At 34.5% G+C, this 20,056-nt stretch overlaps 1 protein-coding gene and 1 pseudogene across 1 annotated transcript; one reads left to right on the plus strand and one right to left on the minus strand.

Moving 5' to 3' along the window:
* Positions 1-3,115: 3,115 nt before the first annotated feature.
* On the minus strand, positions 3,116-5,426 carry LOC143896759 (uncharacterized; annotated as a pseudogene).
* A 47-nt stretch (positions 5,427-5,473) lies between these two features.
* LOC143896761 (uncharacterized) lies at positions 5,474-8,153 on the plus strand. Its single transcript, XM_077404775.1, has 6 exons — positions 5,474-5,551; positions 6,045-6,140; positions 6,520-6,633; positions 7,160-7,294; positions 7,469-7,561; positions 8,016-8,153. Exons 3-5 carry the CDS (start codon positions 6,522-6,524, stop codon positions 7,531-7,533), a joined length of 312 nt encoding a protein of 103 aa, XP_077260901.1. The 5' UTR covers positions 5,474-5,551; positions 6,045-6,140; positions 6,520-6,521; the 3' UTR covers positions 7,534-7,561; positions 8,016-8,153.
* The last annotated feature ends 11,903 nt before the right edge of the window (positions 8,154-20,056 follow it).

The following is a 20,056-nucleotide window of genomic DNA, read 5'->3' on the forward strand; positions in this document are numbered from 1 at the left end:
GTATATAAGTGAACACATATATTTATATATGGAGGGGTAAAAATCATAGTGGGTGTAAGTCAAATTTTTCGAGATATTGACTCGTGTGTATATATGCAATGTATACAATATATAAATTGCATCTATGTGCACACGAGTCAATATTTTAAAAATTTTGAATTACACCGCTATGACTACTTTTACCCTTCCATATATTTATGATGATACATTAGGGATTTTCTTTGCCTCGAATGAGTGCTGTTATTTTACACAACTTATGAATACGCGCTTGTATAAACATCCAAATATGTCGCAACTGATTTCTATTATTATTTTGGAATCAACACTTTAAATCTAAGCGTAAACCAAAACATGTTTGTATCGCTATTATTGTTCATTGTAAAGAATGAAAAGTGTTTGCGCAAAATCAATTGCGCTAATAAATAAGTGACTTTAAGTAGATAAATAATTGATAACTCATGCGAATCACTTTGAACCGAATATTAGAAAAATACAATCTTTCTACCTCTTTGCATGTTGCGGCCGCGTCTAACATGCCTTCCGCGACCACGTGGTAATATCCTATTTGTTCTTCCAACATCGTCCAATAGCGGCATCAAGTCGGCAGTAACTGTCATTCCTGATAATGTCAATTGAATTTAAGAAATTAATTAAAAATGAAAAGTATATAATAAAATCGGAACAAAATATTGCAGTAAAAACTTTATTGTATATGTTACATCAAAAGATACAATGATAGAATAAAGCCTTAATTATGTCCACTAGAAATCGCTCTGAGATCTCGGGCAGAGAAAGAATTAACCAATGGCGTTGGCTAAATTGTTTAAATGTGATTGGTCAATTCTTTCGGCGTCCGAGATCTCGCAGCGATTTCTGGCATCGTAGACATAAGGCTTAAAAAAGATTATTATACTAATTGTAATAACAATATAATAATGAATAATAAAAAATATATAAAAACAGACAGTATTAATAGCATTATGTGTACATGCACACATACCTTCATTTATAATCTCACTTCTCTTGTTTCCATTTCCAATAGATTCGACACGAGTGATTAGTACCTGCGTTCTTCTGTTTTCTTCCTCATCAGTTTCTAAAATAATAAAAAAAAATCACAATAAATACACACTAGAAAAATGACATCATGGTTATTACTGGAAGCTATTTGGTACGAGATTTTAGCTTAACAACTAGAGATCGGATCGCGGTGCCGTTTTTTCCTATTCCAATCGTGGGCTAGCGCTCGAACTTTGTGAGAAGCAGTACCGTCTACGCTGCGTCGGTCTAGCCGGTGTTACGTAACAAAGAGGGCAACGTCGCCTATAGTATAAAAATATTTATAATTATATATATATTTTTTTTATTGAAATTGAAATATTTTTGTACTCTACGCGTCGGTGCTACATTACACCGCCAGACCGGGGCGACGTAGACGGTACTTCTTCCCACGGCGCTCGGTCGCTTGCACGCATTTGAAGTGAGGAAAACGGCACCGCGATTCGGTCTCTGTAAATAACACATTAAACATTAGATATCATCATTATCGCATCAGCGATAAAATTGAATGATAAAAACGTGTTTCTTACCTTCTCGAATTTGATTTTGATTTGATGAACTTGCAAGTTTACCGCGTCGTCCGCGACGGCTAGGAGGCCTGCCGCGACTTTTCCTCCCTCTACCCGCTAGTCCAGCATTCTGACTGAGTGTCCGAATGTCTTCAGATCCAGCTATTAAAATAATAAATAAGTAAGTAAATAAATAAATACATATTTACATACATATTCTTATGATATAATACATTATTGGATGTTCTTTGCCTTAAATAAGTGCCGTTATTTTACAAAATTTATGAATACGCGCTTGTATAAACATACAAGGCTATAAACATACAAGTGGAGTAGCCTGCGTCTATATCACATGCTGAAAATCAACAGGATGTAATACGCACTACAGACGAAATATCAAATGGACAAAGATTTTCACGGAATAACTTCGCAAACGGTACGACTACAGATGAATTTTACCCTTCTAATAAGACTTACGAGCCCTTTTTCTTTTCCAATTCGTTATAATTCGGAAATCATTGATATTTTCAATAAGAAAAAGTTGATTCCAAAATAATAAGAAAAATTACGCGTTGCGGACGTTTGGGCTGCATCCGAAAACTTTACTCGGGTGCATACCGCGTCGTTCTATCTTTGTTACTAAAAATTGAACAAGGACAGGACGCGACGCTGATGTGCACTCGAGTGAAGTTTTCAAACGCAGCCCAAACGTACATAGTGTGCCGTAACGCGTGATTTTTCGTATTATTTTGGAATCAACTTTTTTTTATTGAAAATTGATGATTTCTGAATTATAACGAGTTGGAAAAGAAAAAGGGCTCGTAAATTTTATTAGAAAGGTAAAATTTATCTGTAATCGTACCATTTGCGAAGTTATTCCGTGAAAATCTGTGTCCATTTGATATTTTGTCGGTAGTGCGTATTACATCCTGTTAATTTTCAGCATGTGATATAGGCTCTCCGCTCCACCGCAGGCTGCTCCACTGTAAATAATAAATAGAACAATTAATAAAATGCAAGATATTGAACAAAAAATAAGAAATTTTGAACAAAATGGAAGGAATATAATAAATAATAGAATATACAAATAAGATATTATATGAAACTCGTAAAAAATAGTACGACATAATTGTCAAGACACATGTAGAATTTAACAAATCGAGTTAAATGAGGAACAAAAAAACCTGTATGCGCGTCAAACAAATTGCCGTCTGCCATTTCTTGATTATCTGTATCGTAAATATTCTGTAAATCTGCAAAACAAATTTATTTTCTCTTTTTCTTTATCTGATATAATGGGAGTTTTCCAGTTATATATTGGTATATAATAATTTAATAATATAGCAATATATATATATATATATATATATATATATTTATGTCGACTCAAGTCGACACAAGCGTCACTCTATCTTTGTTGTTCGCTAGATGTTGAAAAAAGACAGAATGACGCTTGTATCGACTTAAGTCGTTAAATGAAAAGCACTTAATACACATGTATATTTCTATATTTTAAAATTATTATATACCAATATGTAATATTTAAAATATGATGTAATATAAATTTTGAAACAAACCAATATTTTCTTCAGGTAAATGTGCTGCATTACTGAGCGCCAAAAAAAATTCTTTCAATGAATACCTATAACAATGTAGAATATATAAGTTTAAAGAATAAAAGAAATTATACAGACATTTAATAAACATATGACTCAAGAAACTACTGTAAAATTGTAAAAGTACGACCGTTATTTTTTATCGTAAAATTGTCTAAATAAAATAAAATGTGTATTACCTTCCTGAGTTCAATGAAGATTGTGCCTCCGCAATGCGTTTGTCGCGAATCGTATTTTATCGAACGCGTACTCTCTTCACACTAAGTCCATCTGCCAGTCTTGCAATATTAATTTCTTGGTCGGTGATCAAATCACTTAGATTGTCTGCAAAAGTCCATAATCATAAAAATATATTTAGGCGGTAATGTACAAAAAGCGTAGCAATAATAAGCAATACATACGGAGAAAATTCCAAATATTTGGATAAATTCCAAGTTTGCGAGAAATCACATAATGAAAATTTTCCACTAAATTATTGGTCCGTATGGACGTACCAAAAGTTGAGATTTTATCTTTTAAGGGTAGCCAAGTACGTCTCAAATAGACGGTGAATTGCAACACAGCAGGATACTCTGCCGATATCATATCGGCTTCTTCTTGGATTATTTGCAATCCTTGCTCGAACATATTAACCGGAGCCAACGGTAAGGCCATGGTAAGACCGAGAATCTTTCTTGGAGCTGCCGTTAATCCTAAGGCTCTCCAACGTCTTAATACGGCCTAAACAAAGAGTAAAATATAAAATATAAACTAACAAGCAAACAAATTGAAAAAAGCAAGTTTACTAAATATTTCGTTTTGGCTTCTATTATAAAAATTTTATATGTATGTACCTGATTGAAGTGAAACCAGCAGCCAGTTAGTCGCGAGTTCGGGAAAATCTCCCTTGCAACCGTCATTGCCGCGCGTTCATAGTCGCTCATGACTGATCGCACTTCTTGCAATGCATCTGAACGTAACTCCTTCAATTTTCGCCAAATTGCATTGTACACGTTCATCGTGCGTTTTTCGCACAACGCAAAGAGGACAGCTACACCCTAAAATAAATAGACATATCATATTAAATTCCAGGCGAAAATAATTTGATTGAAAATTCACATTTCATGAGAAAATCACATTCAACTTACCGTATCCATATATCGTATGTGGATGGTGTACAATTGCGCAAAGGATGGTACTCTACGAACCACCTGCACACAAAAATGTAAATTTTTTTAAATCTTACATATTTTGGCATTTTTTTGCTTTATTTCTTGTTTCTTGTTGTTATTACTCATCTTAAATAATATCAAATCTCAAATATTGCTTACCGAAAATGTTCCATCCATATAAATTTCTTTACTTTTTACTAAAGCATCCAACAGAGCGTCACTTGTGAAAATGACGGCTCTATATCCTTCATCTGATACCACAGTTCCTTTAAAAATGTGTTGAACTGGTTGATAATTTATTAACAATAAATAAAGTTCGGCAATGGTTTGCGGTGTTTCCGGTCTTTGACGTAATTGTTCCCTATTGATAAGGCTTCTCATAACGACATAAGACATCTTTGTAGCCGCTACTGGATATCTATTAAAGAAAAGCAAATAAAACTAACTTAATTACATACAAATGTACCAATTACCTAATATAATATGTTGCAAGATGTTAATAAAATTATTCCTAATATTAATCTCATTTAAGATTGATAACTACTTTCACACATAATTATATACTTCTTATTTGTCATAGAGAGAAAGGAAAAAATGCTGTAATTTAATTGTGAATGCGCGGAAAAGATTGTCTGAATTGGTTTTTACATGAAGAAAACTCTTAATTTATATCTAAATTCCCCCCGATATCTACTGTATAATACTTTAGAAAATCACAGTCGTCACTCACAAGTTTAATTATTTCTCGTCGTCAATTTCGAATTTGTAGTTTTTCTCATTACGCAATGATTTCGCGATTTATTCGTAACGTTAAATTCCGTGAAAATCTTTGTCCATTTGATATTTCGTCTGTAGTGCGTATTACATCCTGTTGATTTTCAGCATGTGATATAGGCGCAGGCTACTCCACTTGTATGTTTATAGCCTTGTATGTTTATACAAGCGCGTATTCATAAATTTTGTAAAATAACGGCACTTATTTAAGGCAAAGAACATCCAATAATGTATTATATCATAAGAATATGTATGTAAATATGTATTTATTTATTTACTTACTTATTTATTATTTTAATAGCTGGATCTGAAGACATTCCGACACTCAGTCAGAATGCTGGACTAGCGGGTAGAGGGAGGAGGAGTCGCGGCAGGCCTCCTAGCCGTCGCGGACGACGCGGTAGACTTGCAAGTTCATCAAATCAAAATCAAATTCGAGAAGGTAAGAAACACGTTTTTATCATTCAATTTTATCGCTGATGCGATAATGATGATATCTAATGTTTAATGTGTTATTTACAGAGACCGAATCGCAGTGCCGTTTTCCTCACTTCAAATGCGTGCAAGCAACCGAGCGCCGTGGGAAGAAGTACCGTCTACGTCGCCCCGGTCTGGTGGTGTAATGTAGCACCGTCGCGTAGAGTACAAAAATATTTCAATTTCAATAAAAAAAATATATATATAATTATAAATATTTTTATACTATAGGCGACGTTGCCTTCTTTGTTACGGTACACCGGCTAGACCGACGCAGCGTAGACGGTACTGCTTCTCACGAAGTTCGAGCGCTAGCCCACGATTGGAATAGGAAAAAACGGCACCGCGATCCGATCTCTAGTTGTTAAGCTAAAATCTCGTACCAAATAGCTTCCAGTAATAACCATGATGTCATTTTTCTAGTGTGTATTTATTGTGATTTTTTTTTATTATTTTAGAAACTGATGAGGAAGAAAACAGAAGAACGCAGGTACTAATCACTCGTGTCGAATCTATTGGAAATGGAAACGAGAGAAGTGAGATTATAAATGAAGGTATGTGTGCATGTACACATAATGTTATTAATACTGTCTGTTTTTATATATTTTTTATTATTCATTATTATTGTTATTACAATTAGTATAATAATCTTTTTTAAGCCTTATGTCCACGATGCCAGAAATCGCTGCGAGATCTCGGACGCCGAAAGAATTGACCAATCACATTTAAACAATTTAGCCAACGCTATTGGTTAATTCTTTCTCTGCCCGAGATCTCAGAGCGATTTCTAGTGGACATAATTAAGGCTTTATTCTATCATTGTATCTTTTGATGTAATATATACAATAAAGCTTCTACTGCAATATTCTGTTCCGATTTTATTATATATTTTTCATTTTTAATTAATTTCTTAAATTCAATTGACATTATCAGGAATGACAGTTACTGCCGATTTGATGCCGCTATTGGACGATGTTGGAAGAACAAATAGGATATTACCACGTGGTCGCGGAAGGCATGTTAGACGCGGCCGCAACATGCAAAGAGGTAGAAAGATTGTATTTTTCTAATATTCGGTTCAAAGTGATTCGCATGAGTTATCAATTATTTATCTACTTAAAGTCACTTATTTATTAGCGCAATTGATTTTGCGCAAACACTTTTCATTCTTTACAATGAACAATAATAGCGATACAAACATGTTTTGGTTTACGCTTAGATTTAAAGTGTTGATTCCAAAATAATAATAGAAATCAGTTGCGACTTATTTGGATGTTTATACAAGCTCGTATTCATAAGTTTTATAAAATAACAGCACTCATTTGAGGCAAAGAAAAGCCCTAATGTATCATCATAAATATATGGAAAGGTAAAAGTAGTCATAGCGGTGTAATTCAAAATTTTTAAAATATTGACTCGTGTGCATAGATGCAATTTATATACTGTATAGATTGCATATATACACACGAGTCAATATCTCGAAAAATTTGACTTATACCCACTATGATTTTTACCCCTCCATACATAAATATATGTGTTCACTTATATACTTACTTATTTATTATTTTAATAGCTGCATTTGAAGACATCCAGAGACTTAGTCAGAATGCTGGACAAACGGGTAGAGGGAGGAGGAGTCGCGGCAGGCCTCCTAGCCGTCGCGGACGACGTGGTAGACTTACAAGAAGACCACATCTAATTCGAGAAGGTAAGAAATAACTTGTTTTAATCATTTATCGCAGATGCGATAATGATGATATCTAATTGTTTAACGTATTATTTAACTAAAAGAAAATCTTATACCATAAAGTTTCTAATAGTAGTGATGATGTATTTTTCTCTAATCTGCTGCGTATTTATTGTGATTTTTTCATTATTTTAGAGACTGTGAATACTGATGAAGAAGAAGGAACGCAGGAACTAATCGCACATATCGAACCTATTTGAAACGAGAAAAATGAGATTATAAATGAAGGTATGTGCGTGCATGTACGCTGCGCGTCAATGATTTCTTCCCTGAGGTAAGAAGGGAACATAAAAGTCTAGGACGCTATTGGTTACTTCTATTAAAATCACAAAAATTTTTATGTTCTCTCCTTACCTCAAGAAAAGAATCATTGACGCGCAGTATGTTTACAAGTTATTAACACTGTATGTTTTTTTCATATTTCTTATTATTCATTATTGTTAATTATTATGTACTATATATATCAAAGCTTGTTTCAAATGTTTCGAGTATAAAAATAGGTTTATATTTAGATAATCGTTGTAATCAAAAGAAAAAAAGTTTTGTATCAGATAGTATACGGTAGTTACTGAATTGCATTAAAAGCCGCCGTGTAAACAGTCGATAGATCTTCTATTGCAATAGAATACGATATTATTTTTTTAGCCTAGTGTGTATTGATTGTGATTTATCATTATTTCAGAAATTGCAAGCATTGAAGAAAGTAGAAGATCGGAGGACATGCTGCTCACAAGAGCAAACGAAATGATCGCAAAAATAGATGAAGAAAATAGAAGATCGGAGGACATGCTGCTCACAAGAGTAAACGAAATGATCGCAAGGATAGACTCGATTCTGTCTGAGAGTGAGAGAAATGGCACTGTAATGAATAACGAAGGTATGTGCGTATTTACATTTTGACTCATATTTCATTAATATTATTATTAGTTAGTAATAAACTTTTTCTGTGTTGACAGATGAACGTATTTTTGATATACCGGAAGATGATTACGGTGCTCTTGGTTTCGACGATGAACAAAATGACTTACCTTTTCATCCTGCTCCGTCAGGTGTCCGGTGTCCGGTGTCCGCGTCAAACGAACGGGGTGCGTGTTGTACGTGCCGGAGTACACCTGCCACTCATGTATTTGTGCCGTGCGGACACCTATGTATTTGCAGTGATTGCAAGCAACGGTTTCTTGATTACAAATGTCTATTATGTCGGAAGGTTTACTTGGATTGTATTCGTGTCATTACCACATAATATATTTATTAAAGTTATTACCAATCCGGCATATATATATATCTTTATCTTTTAGTATTTTGCTTCAAATAGTTCTTATTCTTACTTTTATTACTTAATTTTATTCTTAATGATTATTTTTAAATACATAATTTAATCGTCGTAGAGATTCGTGTTATTCGACGTCCTATTTGCGTTATATATTTCCTCAATTGTCCGAGCGCGATATCTTTCTTCGGCATATACTGTCGACCTTTTTGCCCTTCGTCGTCACGAAGGATGTCGCTTATCGTCGCGCTACCTTCGATTCTGTCGATTCATTTTTGAGTCGCTTGTAAGTCGAAAAAATACTTCTGTAATATGTTAGTTCTAATAACTTTGTGTTTATATTGTATTGTACTTATATTATATTAACCTTGTAGTTCTGCTGTGAATAAATTTTGATAATTTCAGATATTACTACAGTAAAATTAATTGCAACAATTTTTTTACCTAAGCCCCGGTCTGTGATTCGTTCTTATGTATCCTGTCTTTATTTATTCTCTTAAACGATCATAGCTTATAAAAAAATGACAGTGGACAAGATAAAGTTTGCGCTATTCGTATAAGAGCTCTAATTCTCTCTTTATCGTACACACGGGGATAACAAGTTGTGTGTGCCTAGCTATAACTGAAATTTGCAGTTCTGATTTCCAGAGGGTTGCGTTCCAAAATTCACTTTAGTTAATTAAAATGCTACAGTATATGCGTGACGTAACTATAGATTTTATAGTTACTCAGAGTGAATTTTGAAACGCAGCCCCGATAGGATACGTTACATGCTGCAGAAATCTTGGAATGCAGCTAACTTTAGATGGCTAAAAGCACGATGAAAAATATAAGCAATAAGGAACAGACATTTGCGATTAGGACTAAGGATTGCGCTCGATTCTTGAATTCATTTGTAAGAGAAACGTATGCGCAAATGTTCTTAGAGAAAAATTGCAAGTCGATTAATGGCTATCGCATAACTTTTAACTAATGAACTTGCAACGTTTCTGTAAGATCAAAATTTTTGCATACATTTCTCTTGTGAATAAATTCAAGAATCAAACTTCAGAAATAAAGCTGATGCAGCATTGACACACGGTTTTTCCGATAAGTTAAAAATCTATTCCCTGTTTCTGTTGCCTGTGTTTTTTATTGTACATCCAGTTTTATTCCTGATTCCTTAGGGCTCAGACACAATGAGAAAAATAAGGAATAAGATAATGGAATAAGGAATAAGGCATGTTGCATCTCACTTTAATGTACGTATACTGAAGTGAGATATGCGACATATATTTTTCATTTATATTTTTCATTGTGCGGGGGCCTTATGTCTCCTGCATATGGGATGCGGAAACGTTTGCCGCGCGATAAAAAGTGACGCGGTAACCAATCAACGAGTCGCTTTTCCATAAGGACAACAAGTTTAATGGCTACCGCGTCGCTTTTTGCCACGCGGCAAGCGTTTTCGCATCTCGTGTGCATAAAGGGACCATTATAATCGTTGATTAGTCAATTGAAAATGACCACATTTGCCAATCTGCTTAATGAATAAATGCGATTGATCATTTCCAATGGATTAATCAACGATTAAATTAATCAGAGCTTGGTCGAAGTGGTCCTAAGGGCCAATTTCACGGGACAGGTAGAAAGAGATGGTGAGTTTATTCGGAGGATCACATTAATCGGAGACTGTGAAATCGATTCTAAAGGCCATTGCACGTAACAAAATTTTAGTCATAATTGTAAGGCCATAAAGAGGGGATGCTAAAGCTAAGGCCGAACTTCCTCGACGTCGGTAATGTCAACTCTGTCAACTAAAAGCAAAGGCCGAACTGATATTAGAGACCTCGCGTGGTGACAACGCGAAACTCCGGTTTCAGTGTCACCAACTAATTTCAGGTTCTATGAAGTGGTGTATGTCCGTACACGTACACACACCACTGAATTGCTCACACGGACGCACGGTGGAGAGACATATGCTATAGACGCGGCAACGCCGCGCGGCGTTGCCGCGTCTTGGATTCTTTAGCAATACGGCCTATGCGCAATTCTTCTCTAACAAAGATTATATTCAGAGCAAAGAATCATTAGACAAGCGATATATTAGAGCTAAGACAATAACAGGAACGCAGAAATATCATTGTGTAATTCCAGACGGAGAAGGCACTTTGAGATTTAGGGTTGGTTTATAATAGCCGTAACCGTTGATTTAAGCCGTAATCTTTAAGAAATTGACCAATCACAGTCGATTATTCTTCTCACGTTCGATTAAACAATTTTCATCATCTGTTGAATCTCGAATTTTTAAAATATTTAAACGTGTAAAAAAATAAACGCTACTTAATAAAAAAAAATTTATCAAGCATAAATAATAAACGCTGTAATTTCACTGTATTTTTTTCTGAAATCAATTTGTAAACTATTTAGTAAGTAATCACTATGTCTTAGATAATTATTAATAGTAGTTCCTGTGTAAATTATTTTTTCTTTTCAGATATTTTTCAGCACGGATAAATAAAAAATAGAAATTAAAAGATCGAAAAAAAAAAACAGATTCCGTTATTATCTCATTATAAATTTAGGCTTAAAAGTTGTGAAATCGATGATAGTTTTTTACAAACAATTTTGGAGAAAATCGATCAGTACGTGTTTTTTGTAAATCAAAAATTTGTGTCAAAACTTTGAAAATCTTATAGAAATACAGTTAAGGGGATGCTAAAGCTAAGGCCGAACTTCCTCGACGTCGGTAATGTCAACTCTGTCAACTAAAAGCAAAGGCCGAACTGATATTGGAGACCTCGCGTGGTGACAACGCGAAACTCCGGTTTCAGTGTTACCAACTAATTTCAGATTCTATGAAGTGGTGATGTCCGTACACGTACACACACCACTGAATTGCTCACACGGACGCACGGTAGAGAGACATATGCTATAAACGCGGCAACGCCGCGCGGCGTTGCCGCGTCTTGGATTCTTTAGCAATACGGCCTGAACCTGAAAATGCTTTCTGGCCGTCCGCAGAAAGCAGTAACGTATCAAGGCTGATAAGCACCCGCTTTTTATAAATTACATATATTCTTATGCACACATGTGCGTATATATATATAATATCTATCTAATTATTATGTGTATGTTTATAATTGTCTGATGACAAATAATAACAGTAGCACAATTGAGAATGTGAATTAGTATACATAGTATATATTGACGCGGCTTGGCAATTTACTGCATCTCTTGCACCTCAAATAATTTTTTTCTTGTAATGTAAATGAATGATGTAAAACTATTTCAAAGGATCTATCGATCCATTCTTGATGGGGTAAAACAATAACTTCTATAACAAATGCAATAAATATTAAATTTATATAGTATTGATTTAAATAACTAATTTTATTCTGTCTTTATATAGAAAAATATACACTCAGTCTTAGCATCAGAGTAGAGGGTAACGCAGCTGATGAACAGTACAGATAACAAACTGAATAAAAATCTTAATTATTATAACATAATGATATTAATAATTAAGATTTTTATTCAGTTTGTTAATTATCTATAACTGCATAACGTGTGCAGTTTACGCCGAAGCGGCTGTTTTAACGCGAGCGATATGTTTCGTCGACGGATGATTAGCTAATTATGATTGTATACAGAATACTGGATATTTGCGTAAAGTATCGTTTCCTCGCGAATAAAGTCGAAGGACCGTCGAGAAGGGGAAGCTCGCGGTGCTTTCATTTCCCTTCCGAGTGCGCTTTTCAATCTTTTATCCGTTTTCGCCCTCGTCTTCGTTTCCATTGTTAGTATGCGACAGCCGTTGCTGCACTCCATGAAGAGTATCATTGCTTTGTCGAATAATACATAAGCAAAGAAGATGTTTTTCCTTGTGCTTAGAAATCCAAACAGATTTGATTTCGAGGATCATAAAGAAATTGTATTGTGTTACTTTCTTTCCATCGCGGCGAGTACCTAATCGTTTTTATACATTTATAGTTTACAAGTACTTGAAAAGAAAGAAAAAAGGTGATCGTCGCATTTTTTTTCACAGAGACGGGCAAACGTGTAACTGTGTTCACGTTGCCCGACTAAATCAAACTCGGATGCTACTAAGTATTTAGTTTTTATCCATCGGGACTTTAGGATGCCGCGAATGCTGATATCAAGAATAATTATGATTTATCTTAGTGGAGTACGTACAACTTTTCGGCTTAAAAACGAAAACGATGACGATCAAACGAACACTTCCGTTCTTGTCCCAAAATTGTTTTCGTTTTCTCTTGTAGCGAACGTTTCGAGGAATTTGCTTACGACGGTTCGTTAGCATATGTCTCGCGGTAATTAACGATTATACGGAGCCGTCATATTTTCCACAACGCGTCGGGAAAAAATTGAATGGTTTCTATATGTATTCAGAGAATATTGATTCATCATATTATTCTTTCAAACTTGCTTCCTCCTTTTAAAAATTTACTCCAAGAGAAACTTTTGTTACATATTACTTTATTTTGATTTTTTTTAATATCTTTATTTGTTAAAAAAGAAACGAAAACCGTAAAAAAAAATTATTAAACTTATCTTTATCGTGTTGGAAATTCATTCAATTTTATCGCTACGTGTCTCAATTTCTTTTGTTAAAAACAAAAACTAATTTATAGCTTTATGATTTTATATATAATTGCTAAATTTCAGTTTTGTCAGATGCGATTTGTGCGAGCTTATTTCGTGGAGCAAATATTTTGTTGCGTTTTTGAGAAAGTGTTCATCCGATCATTAGCGAAGCAACGCGATTTATTTATATTCGATCACAAGGGACAATGCGCAAATTTTCGCATTATTTGCGGATTTTATAACTTTATTGACAAATATAAGATTTAAGATCTTCGCATAACTGATTTACGATTAAACTTGCGCTTTATTGAGGCTCAGATGTACACCCGTTTGTATCACGTCAATAAAAATCTGGCTGCAAAACGTGTATGAATTCATTCGTTTAGCAAAGGATGCGCGTTGACCTTAGAAGCGCACGTTGGAATTTCATCCGGAGGGAAAAAACTTTGTCGCGTTTTTTTAATTTTTCTGATTCTCAAAATACATTCTTCGTGTATATTTTTTTGTGCAATGCTTATAATATTATTTGATTTTTGTAGATTAATTTTCTTTTCATGAAATATATTTTGGCAACTATGCCGTCTATAGAAAGAAATCTGTCGGACCTGTGCTAACTCGGACCACGTGCGTTTCTGACGTTTAGATATTAGTGAAATTCGGTTAGAGAGAGTGATTGAATTTTCTTAGAAAACAAAAAAATGACCTGTCTCGTTTTTTGATAGAAATTCGATAGAGATGCTAAATATTAATTTATTAGGTGCGTTCGGGAAGACGCTATTAGTGCTATTTGCTTATTTTATCCTTGTTTTACACCTAATGAGCGATAAAGATAGAATGATGCAATAGCACTAATAGCGCGCTTCCCGAACACAGCCATTGTGTTATAAATTCGACGTTCGCTTTTCGCGTGAGACTGGCATCGGTTTCCTATCTCGCTAAACGGGCCTTTTTCAGTCGGATACGTTTCTTTCATTATAATATAGAGAGGAGAAGAAGCTATAGGGATAGGTACACATACATTTTGTACGACAATATCGGGGGTCTATCGTTTGTATAATACGATTATTTGTTCTCTGGGCCCGGAGCCTCGTCCACAATGACGATATCGCGGACACGGAATGTCTCCAGGATCATGCTCCGATTACTTTGTACTAAGAATAATTTTGCATAAATTTCTTTTGTGCCTTTTATATCACAAGTATTTTTCAAGCAAAGTTCATTTGTAGAATTTACGCGATGGAAGATATACATATAGGGCGTACCGCGCCAAATCGGACACCATTTGGGTTTTGCAACTCCGATTTTTTTGAAAATTTTTTATGTTATAGTATTAGTTGAAAGAGGCCTCCATGATTTTTTTCAAATTTTTTTGTCAAACCATTTTCAAAATATCGATTTTTGAAAAATTACGTTATTTCTTTTTAAACGCCTATAACTTTACGAAAAATGGGCCAAAAAAATGGGACGTTTTTTTTCAATTTTTTTTTTAAACACTTTTGATAAAAAATATCAAAAAAATTTTTCAAATTGTGTTTCTATAAGATTTTCAAAGGACCCCGCACAAAAACCTATGGAAATGGGTTCTCGGCGAATTTGTCTGAAACTTTGGGAAAATGATCATGTCATCCTGATCAAAAGTTCTCATGGCAACAACTCTCTTTAAAGCAGTATTTTAGCTCCAGGAGACCTCAAAGATGGATATTTTATCACGCGATCACAGATGATTTTACCCATTCAGCTTTCAGAATAATGATTGTGTGTGTTTGTGTTTGTATTGCATAACCCATAAAACCTAATAACTTAATGTATTGATGAATAACAGTAATAACAGTATGCACCGTCGGGATTAGCGTTATATCCAATGTGCACCGCAAGAAGGTTGCGCGATCGGATTTTGCACATTATTATGGCCCTGAAAAGGACCGATTTTGTTCTCAGGTTTTATGCGGGTTATGCAATACACACACACAATCATTATTCTAAAAGCTGAATGGGTAAAATCATCTGTGATCGCGTGATAAAATATCCATCTTTGAGGTCTCCTGGAGCAAAAATTCTGTTTTAAAGAGAGTTGTTGCCATGAGAACTTTTGATCAAGATGACATGAACAACATTTTCCTAAAGTTTCAAACAAATTCGCCGAGAACCCATTTCCATAGGTTTTTGTGCGAGGTTCTTCTTGACAAAAATTTTTGATTTACAAAAAACACGTACTGATCGATTTTCTCCAAAATTTTTTGTAAAAAAATCATCGATTTCACAATTTTTAAGCCTAAATTTATAATGAGATAATAACGGGATCTATATTTTTTTTCCATTTTTTAATTTTCATCTTTTATTTATCCGTGCTGAAAAATATCTGAAAAGAAAAAATAGTTTACACAGGAACTACTATTAATAATTATCTAAAACATAGTGATTACTTACTAAATAGTTTACAAATTGATTTCAGAAAAAAATACAGTGAAATTAAAGCGTTTATTATTTATGCTTGATAAATTTTTTTTTTATTAAGTAGCGTTTATTTTTTTACACGTTTAAATATTTTAAAAATTCGAGATTCAACAGATGATGAAAATTGTTTAAATCTCCAAGTGCCTTCTCCGTCTGGAATTACACAATGATATTTCTGCGTTCCTGTTATTGTCTTAGCTCTAATATATCGCTTGTCTAATGATTCTTTGCTCTGAATATAATCTTCGTTAGAGAAGAATTGCGCATAGATATTTGGCAAATTTTCCGACGGAGCATTTCAACAATTTAAAAATTATAAAAATTTTGTAAATCTTAATTTTCATGAAGAAGACTTTGGCTGAATGGCATTATTTTGCAACAGCTCATGGCAAAGGTCCTTGTGATGGAGTAGAAGGAACTGTTAAGAGAATAGCGGCACGAGCAAGTCTTCAACTTCCATATGACGAACAAATCTCAACTTTTCAAGAACTATATAACTGGGCGATAAAATTAAATTTTTTGCCAAATATCTATGCGCAATTCTTCTCTAACAAATATTATATTCAGAGCAAAGAATCATTAGACAAGCGATATATTAGAGCTAAGACAATAACAGGAACGCAGAAATATCATTGTGTAATTCCAGACGGAGAAGGCACTTTGAGATTTAAACAATTTTCATCATCTGTTGAATCTCGAATTTTTAAAATATTTAAACGTGTAAAAATAAACGCTACTTAATAAAAAAAAATTTATCAAGCATAAATAATAAACGCTTTAATTTCACTGTATTTTTTTCTGAAATCAATTTGTAAACTATTTAGTAAGTAATCACTATGTCTTAGATAATTATTAATTGTAGTTCCTGTGTAAATTATTTTTTCTTTTCAGATATTTTTCAGCACGGATAAATAAAAGATGGAAATTAAAAAAATCGAAAAAAAAAATAGATCCCGTTATTATCTCATTATAAATTTAGGCTTAAAAGTTGTGAAATCGATGATAGTTTTTTACAAAAAATTTTGGAGAAAATTGATCAGTACGTGTTTTTTGTAAATCAAAAATTTGTGTCAAAAATTTCAAAATCTTATAAAAATACAGTTAAAAAAATTAAAAAAAAAATTTTAAAAAAAAAAACGTTCCATTTGGCCCATGTTTCGTAAATTTATGGGCGTTTAAAAAAAAATAACGTAATTTTTCAAAAATCGATATTTTGAAAACGGTTCGACAAAAAAATTTGAAAAAAATCATGGAGGCCTCTTTCAACCAATACCATAACATAAAAAATTTTCAAAAAAATCGAAGATGCAAAACCCAAATGGTGTCTGATTTGGCGTGGAACGCCCCATATAAACACATGGTGTGTGTGAGTCTGTTACTACGTTTACGCGAGCGTTACTTCTACTGTAGTAATTTACGATAATTCCTTCGCGTAAACGGGATTTTGTAGTAACTTACGATAATTTACTCCGCGTAAACGAGTGATATATCGTAAGTTACTACAGAAGTAACGCTCGCGTTAACGTAGTGTGTGTGTGTGTGTGTGTGTGTGTGTGTGTGTGTGTGTGTGTGTGTTGTGTGTGTGTGTGTGTATATACATCTTCCATCGCATAAATTCTGCAAATGCAATTTACTTGAAAAATACACATGATATAAAGGCACAAAATAAAAATTTATGCAGAATTATTCTTATTGTTAGTACAAAGTAATAGGAGCATGATCCTGGAGAAGTCCCATGTCCGTGACATCGTCATCGTGGACGGGGCCTGGGGCCCACAAAAAAAATAAAAATAATATATTTATGTGCGTATGCGTATCGTGCTCGTGCGATTGCGTGTGCGTGTGTATGAATATGTATGTTCAATTGCATTACGGTTTTATATGTAATTTTATTTACTTTCGACAGTAACAATAAAAAAATAACATGTATTTCATTTATATATGTATTTTTGTTTATATTTCTCAACATTTTATCAACGAAATAATAAACAGAGTTTTTTGTCCTAAATAACATTACCGTTTTTCTTTCTTCAAATATACCCTAGAATTCCAAAAAATCCTGATTTTACCATACTAAGTGTACGCTACCCAGTGTACTAAGAGAGAGAGGGACAGCAATGAGAGAGGGAAAGAGGGAGAGGGAGAGGAAGAGGGAGAGAGAGAGAGAGAGAGAGAGAGAGAGAGAGAGAGAGAGAGAGAGAGAGAGAGAGAGATTGATTGATTGATTGATTGATTGATTGATTTTTATTATGCCCAAGCAATAGCTAAAGGGCAAAGAATGAATACAATATGCATTGAATACATGTAAATAGAACATGTTTATGTTCATGCTCTCTCCCAAACAATACACACTTAAAACTAACTTACAACTAACTCGCCTTAAAAATTAACGCAACTTAAAACTAAGAGAATAACGCTACGAAAAGAAAATCAAATAACTACAAAGAAAAAATACAATAATACAGCAATTCACAAGAACAAAAGTCCAAAGGACCCACTACTCAGATTCAGACGAAAGCAAATACTCACGAAGAAGGCTTTTGAATAATGCAAGAGAAGATGCAGATGTAATTTCATCGGGAAGAGAATGCCAAAAATATATGGAAGAAAGTTGGAAGGAATTTCTATAAGTGACGGTTCTGTGAGGAGGAATATGAAAGATTTGAGGAGACAAAGCAGCAAGTCGGTCAGATCTTCTGAGTAATGGGTCGAGTGGAGTGAAAAGTTCATTTAAGTACAAAGGTGAAGACAAATAAAGTATCCGGTACATCTGACACCCGAGAAAGTACCGCCTTCTGTCTTCCACCAAAAGCCATCCCAAGCGACGCCTATACTGAGTAATATGCTCATCCCGCCGCAAGTTATATATGAATCTGATGCAGCAGTTCACTAGTCTCTGTAATCTGGTGTTCAGTTCATCACTCAAGCCATGATAGACTAGGCAACAATAATCTAAATAGGGTAGAATTAACGTCGTCACAAGCTTAATCCTCAGCTCAGTAGAGAGAAAGTTTTTATTGAATTTCAGCTTGTGTAACGCCCAGTGAACTTTTTGCAAAACATGCATGACATGCTTCCTCCAAGAGAGATTAGATTCAAACCAAACACCAAGATTTTTCACCTCACTAACAAATGGTATTTGTATGTTGTTAACAATTATAGGAGGAAGAAGGTTGAAATCAAAGTTGTTGACATTTCTACTACTGCCAAATATTATAACCTTAGATTTGGCAGGGTTAAGTTTCAGACCGTTTGCCGATGCATAATCGAAAATAGCATTAGCGTCCACAGAGATCAAGTTAAGATTGTGAAGAATGTCAGAAGGTGGACACGCACGATAAATCTGGATGTCATCGGCACACATCATGTGTTCTGTATATAACAAGACCTTACTTATATCATTAATGTACAGGAAAAATAAAGGTGGACCCAGCACAGAGCCCTGAGGTACACCACATAACGTAAATAGCCACGACGAGAGATTACCAGCATCATCGATCACAGCCTGAGAACGACCCGTTAAGTATGAATAGATCCACATAAGAACAAGGTCAGAAAAACCTAACTCTTTCAGTTTAATCAGAAGTTGAAGATGCGGGACTGTGTCAAACGCCTTACTGAAATCAAAAAGGACCATAATCGTTACCAGCCCACTGTCAATCGCCTTCTTAATGTCATCACTAACACGCAGAATTGCCGACTGAGTGCTGTGACTTGGACGATATGCGGATTGTCTTGGATTTATAAGATCATGCTTGATTAAATAGTCCATGATCTGCGTGGCAACGATCCTCTCAAGAATTTTAGACAATTCAGGCAGATTAGCTATTGGTCGCGTATCAGACGGAGATGAAAGAATACGGATCTTAGAGAGAGGACGGATAAGTGCTCGCTTCCACTGAGATGGAAATGAAGAAGTTTCCAATGAACGGTTGAATAAGGTAGTTAGACACGATGAAATTGTAGGCCAAGCTATTCGCAAAATGTAGAGAGGTATGCCGTCTGACCCTGACGCATAAGAATGAAGAGGTCCTTCAGAAATGAGTCTATGGACCATGTCTGGCGTTATAGTGGAGAAAACAAACTCTGGACGATGGGATGGACAAACTACCTGGTCTATAGCAAAAATAAAATCAGTGTATGAGCAAGGTAACAAATCAGCAGAAACTGAAATGTAAAAAGAATTTAATTGATCTGGTGTGAAAAAATGTAGAGGAGAAACCAAGGTTGATTTTACAAGACCAAGGCGAGCCAACTCTCTCCAAAGTTTTGCTGGATCAGTAATGTTTTTGAAAGAATCAAATTGAAATTTGCTTTTGGCACGTTTAATGTCGGCATTCAGTTGGTTGCGAAAAAGTCTATAGGTGTTGTAGCCAAGTAAACTGCCAGAACGTTTTGCCTGCTTATATAAT

This window comes from Temnothorax americanus, unplaced genomic scaffold, assembly GCF_048541705.1.
Source record: "Temnothorax americanus isolate GAGA-0224 unplaced genomic scaffold, ASM4854170v1 Scaffold198, whole genome shotgun sequence".
Classification (NCBI taxonomy): Eukaryota; Metazoa; Arthropoda; class Insecta; order Hymenoptera; family Formicidae; genus Temnothorax; species Temnothorax americanus.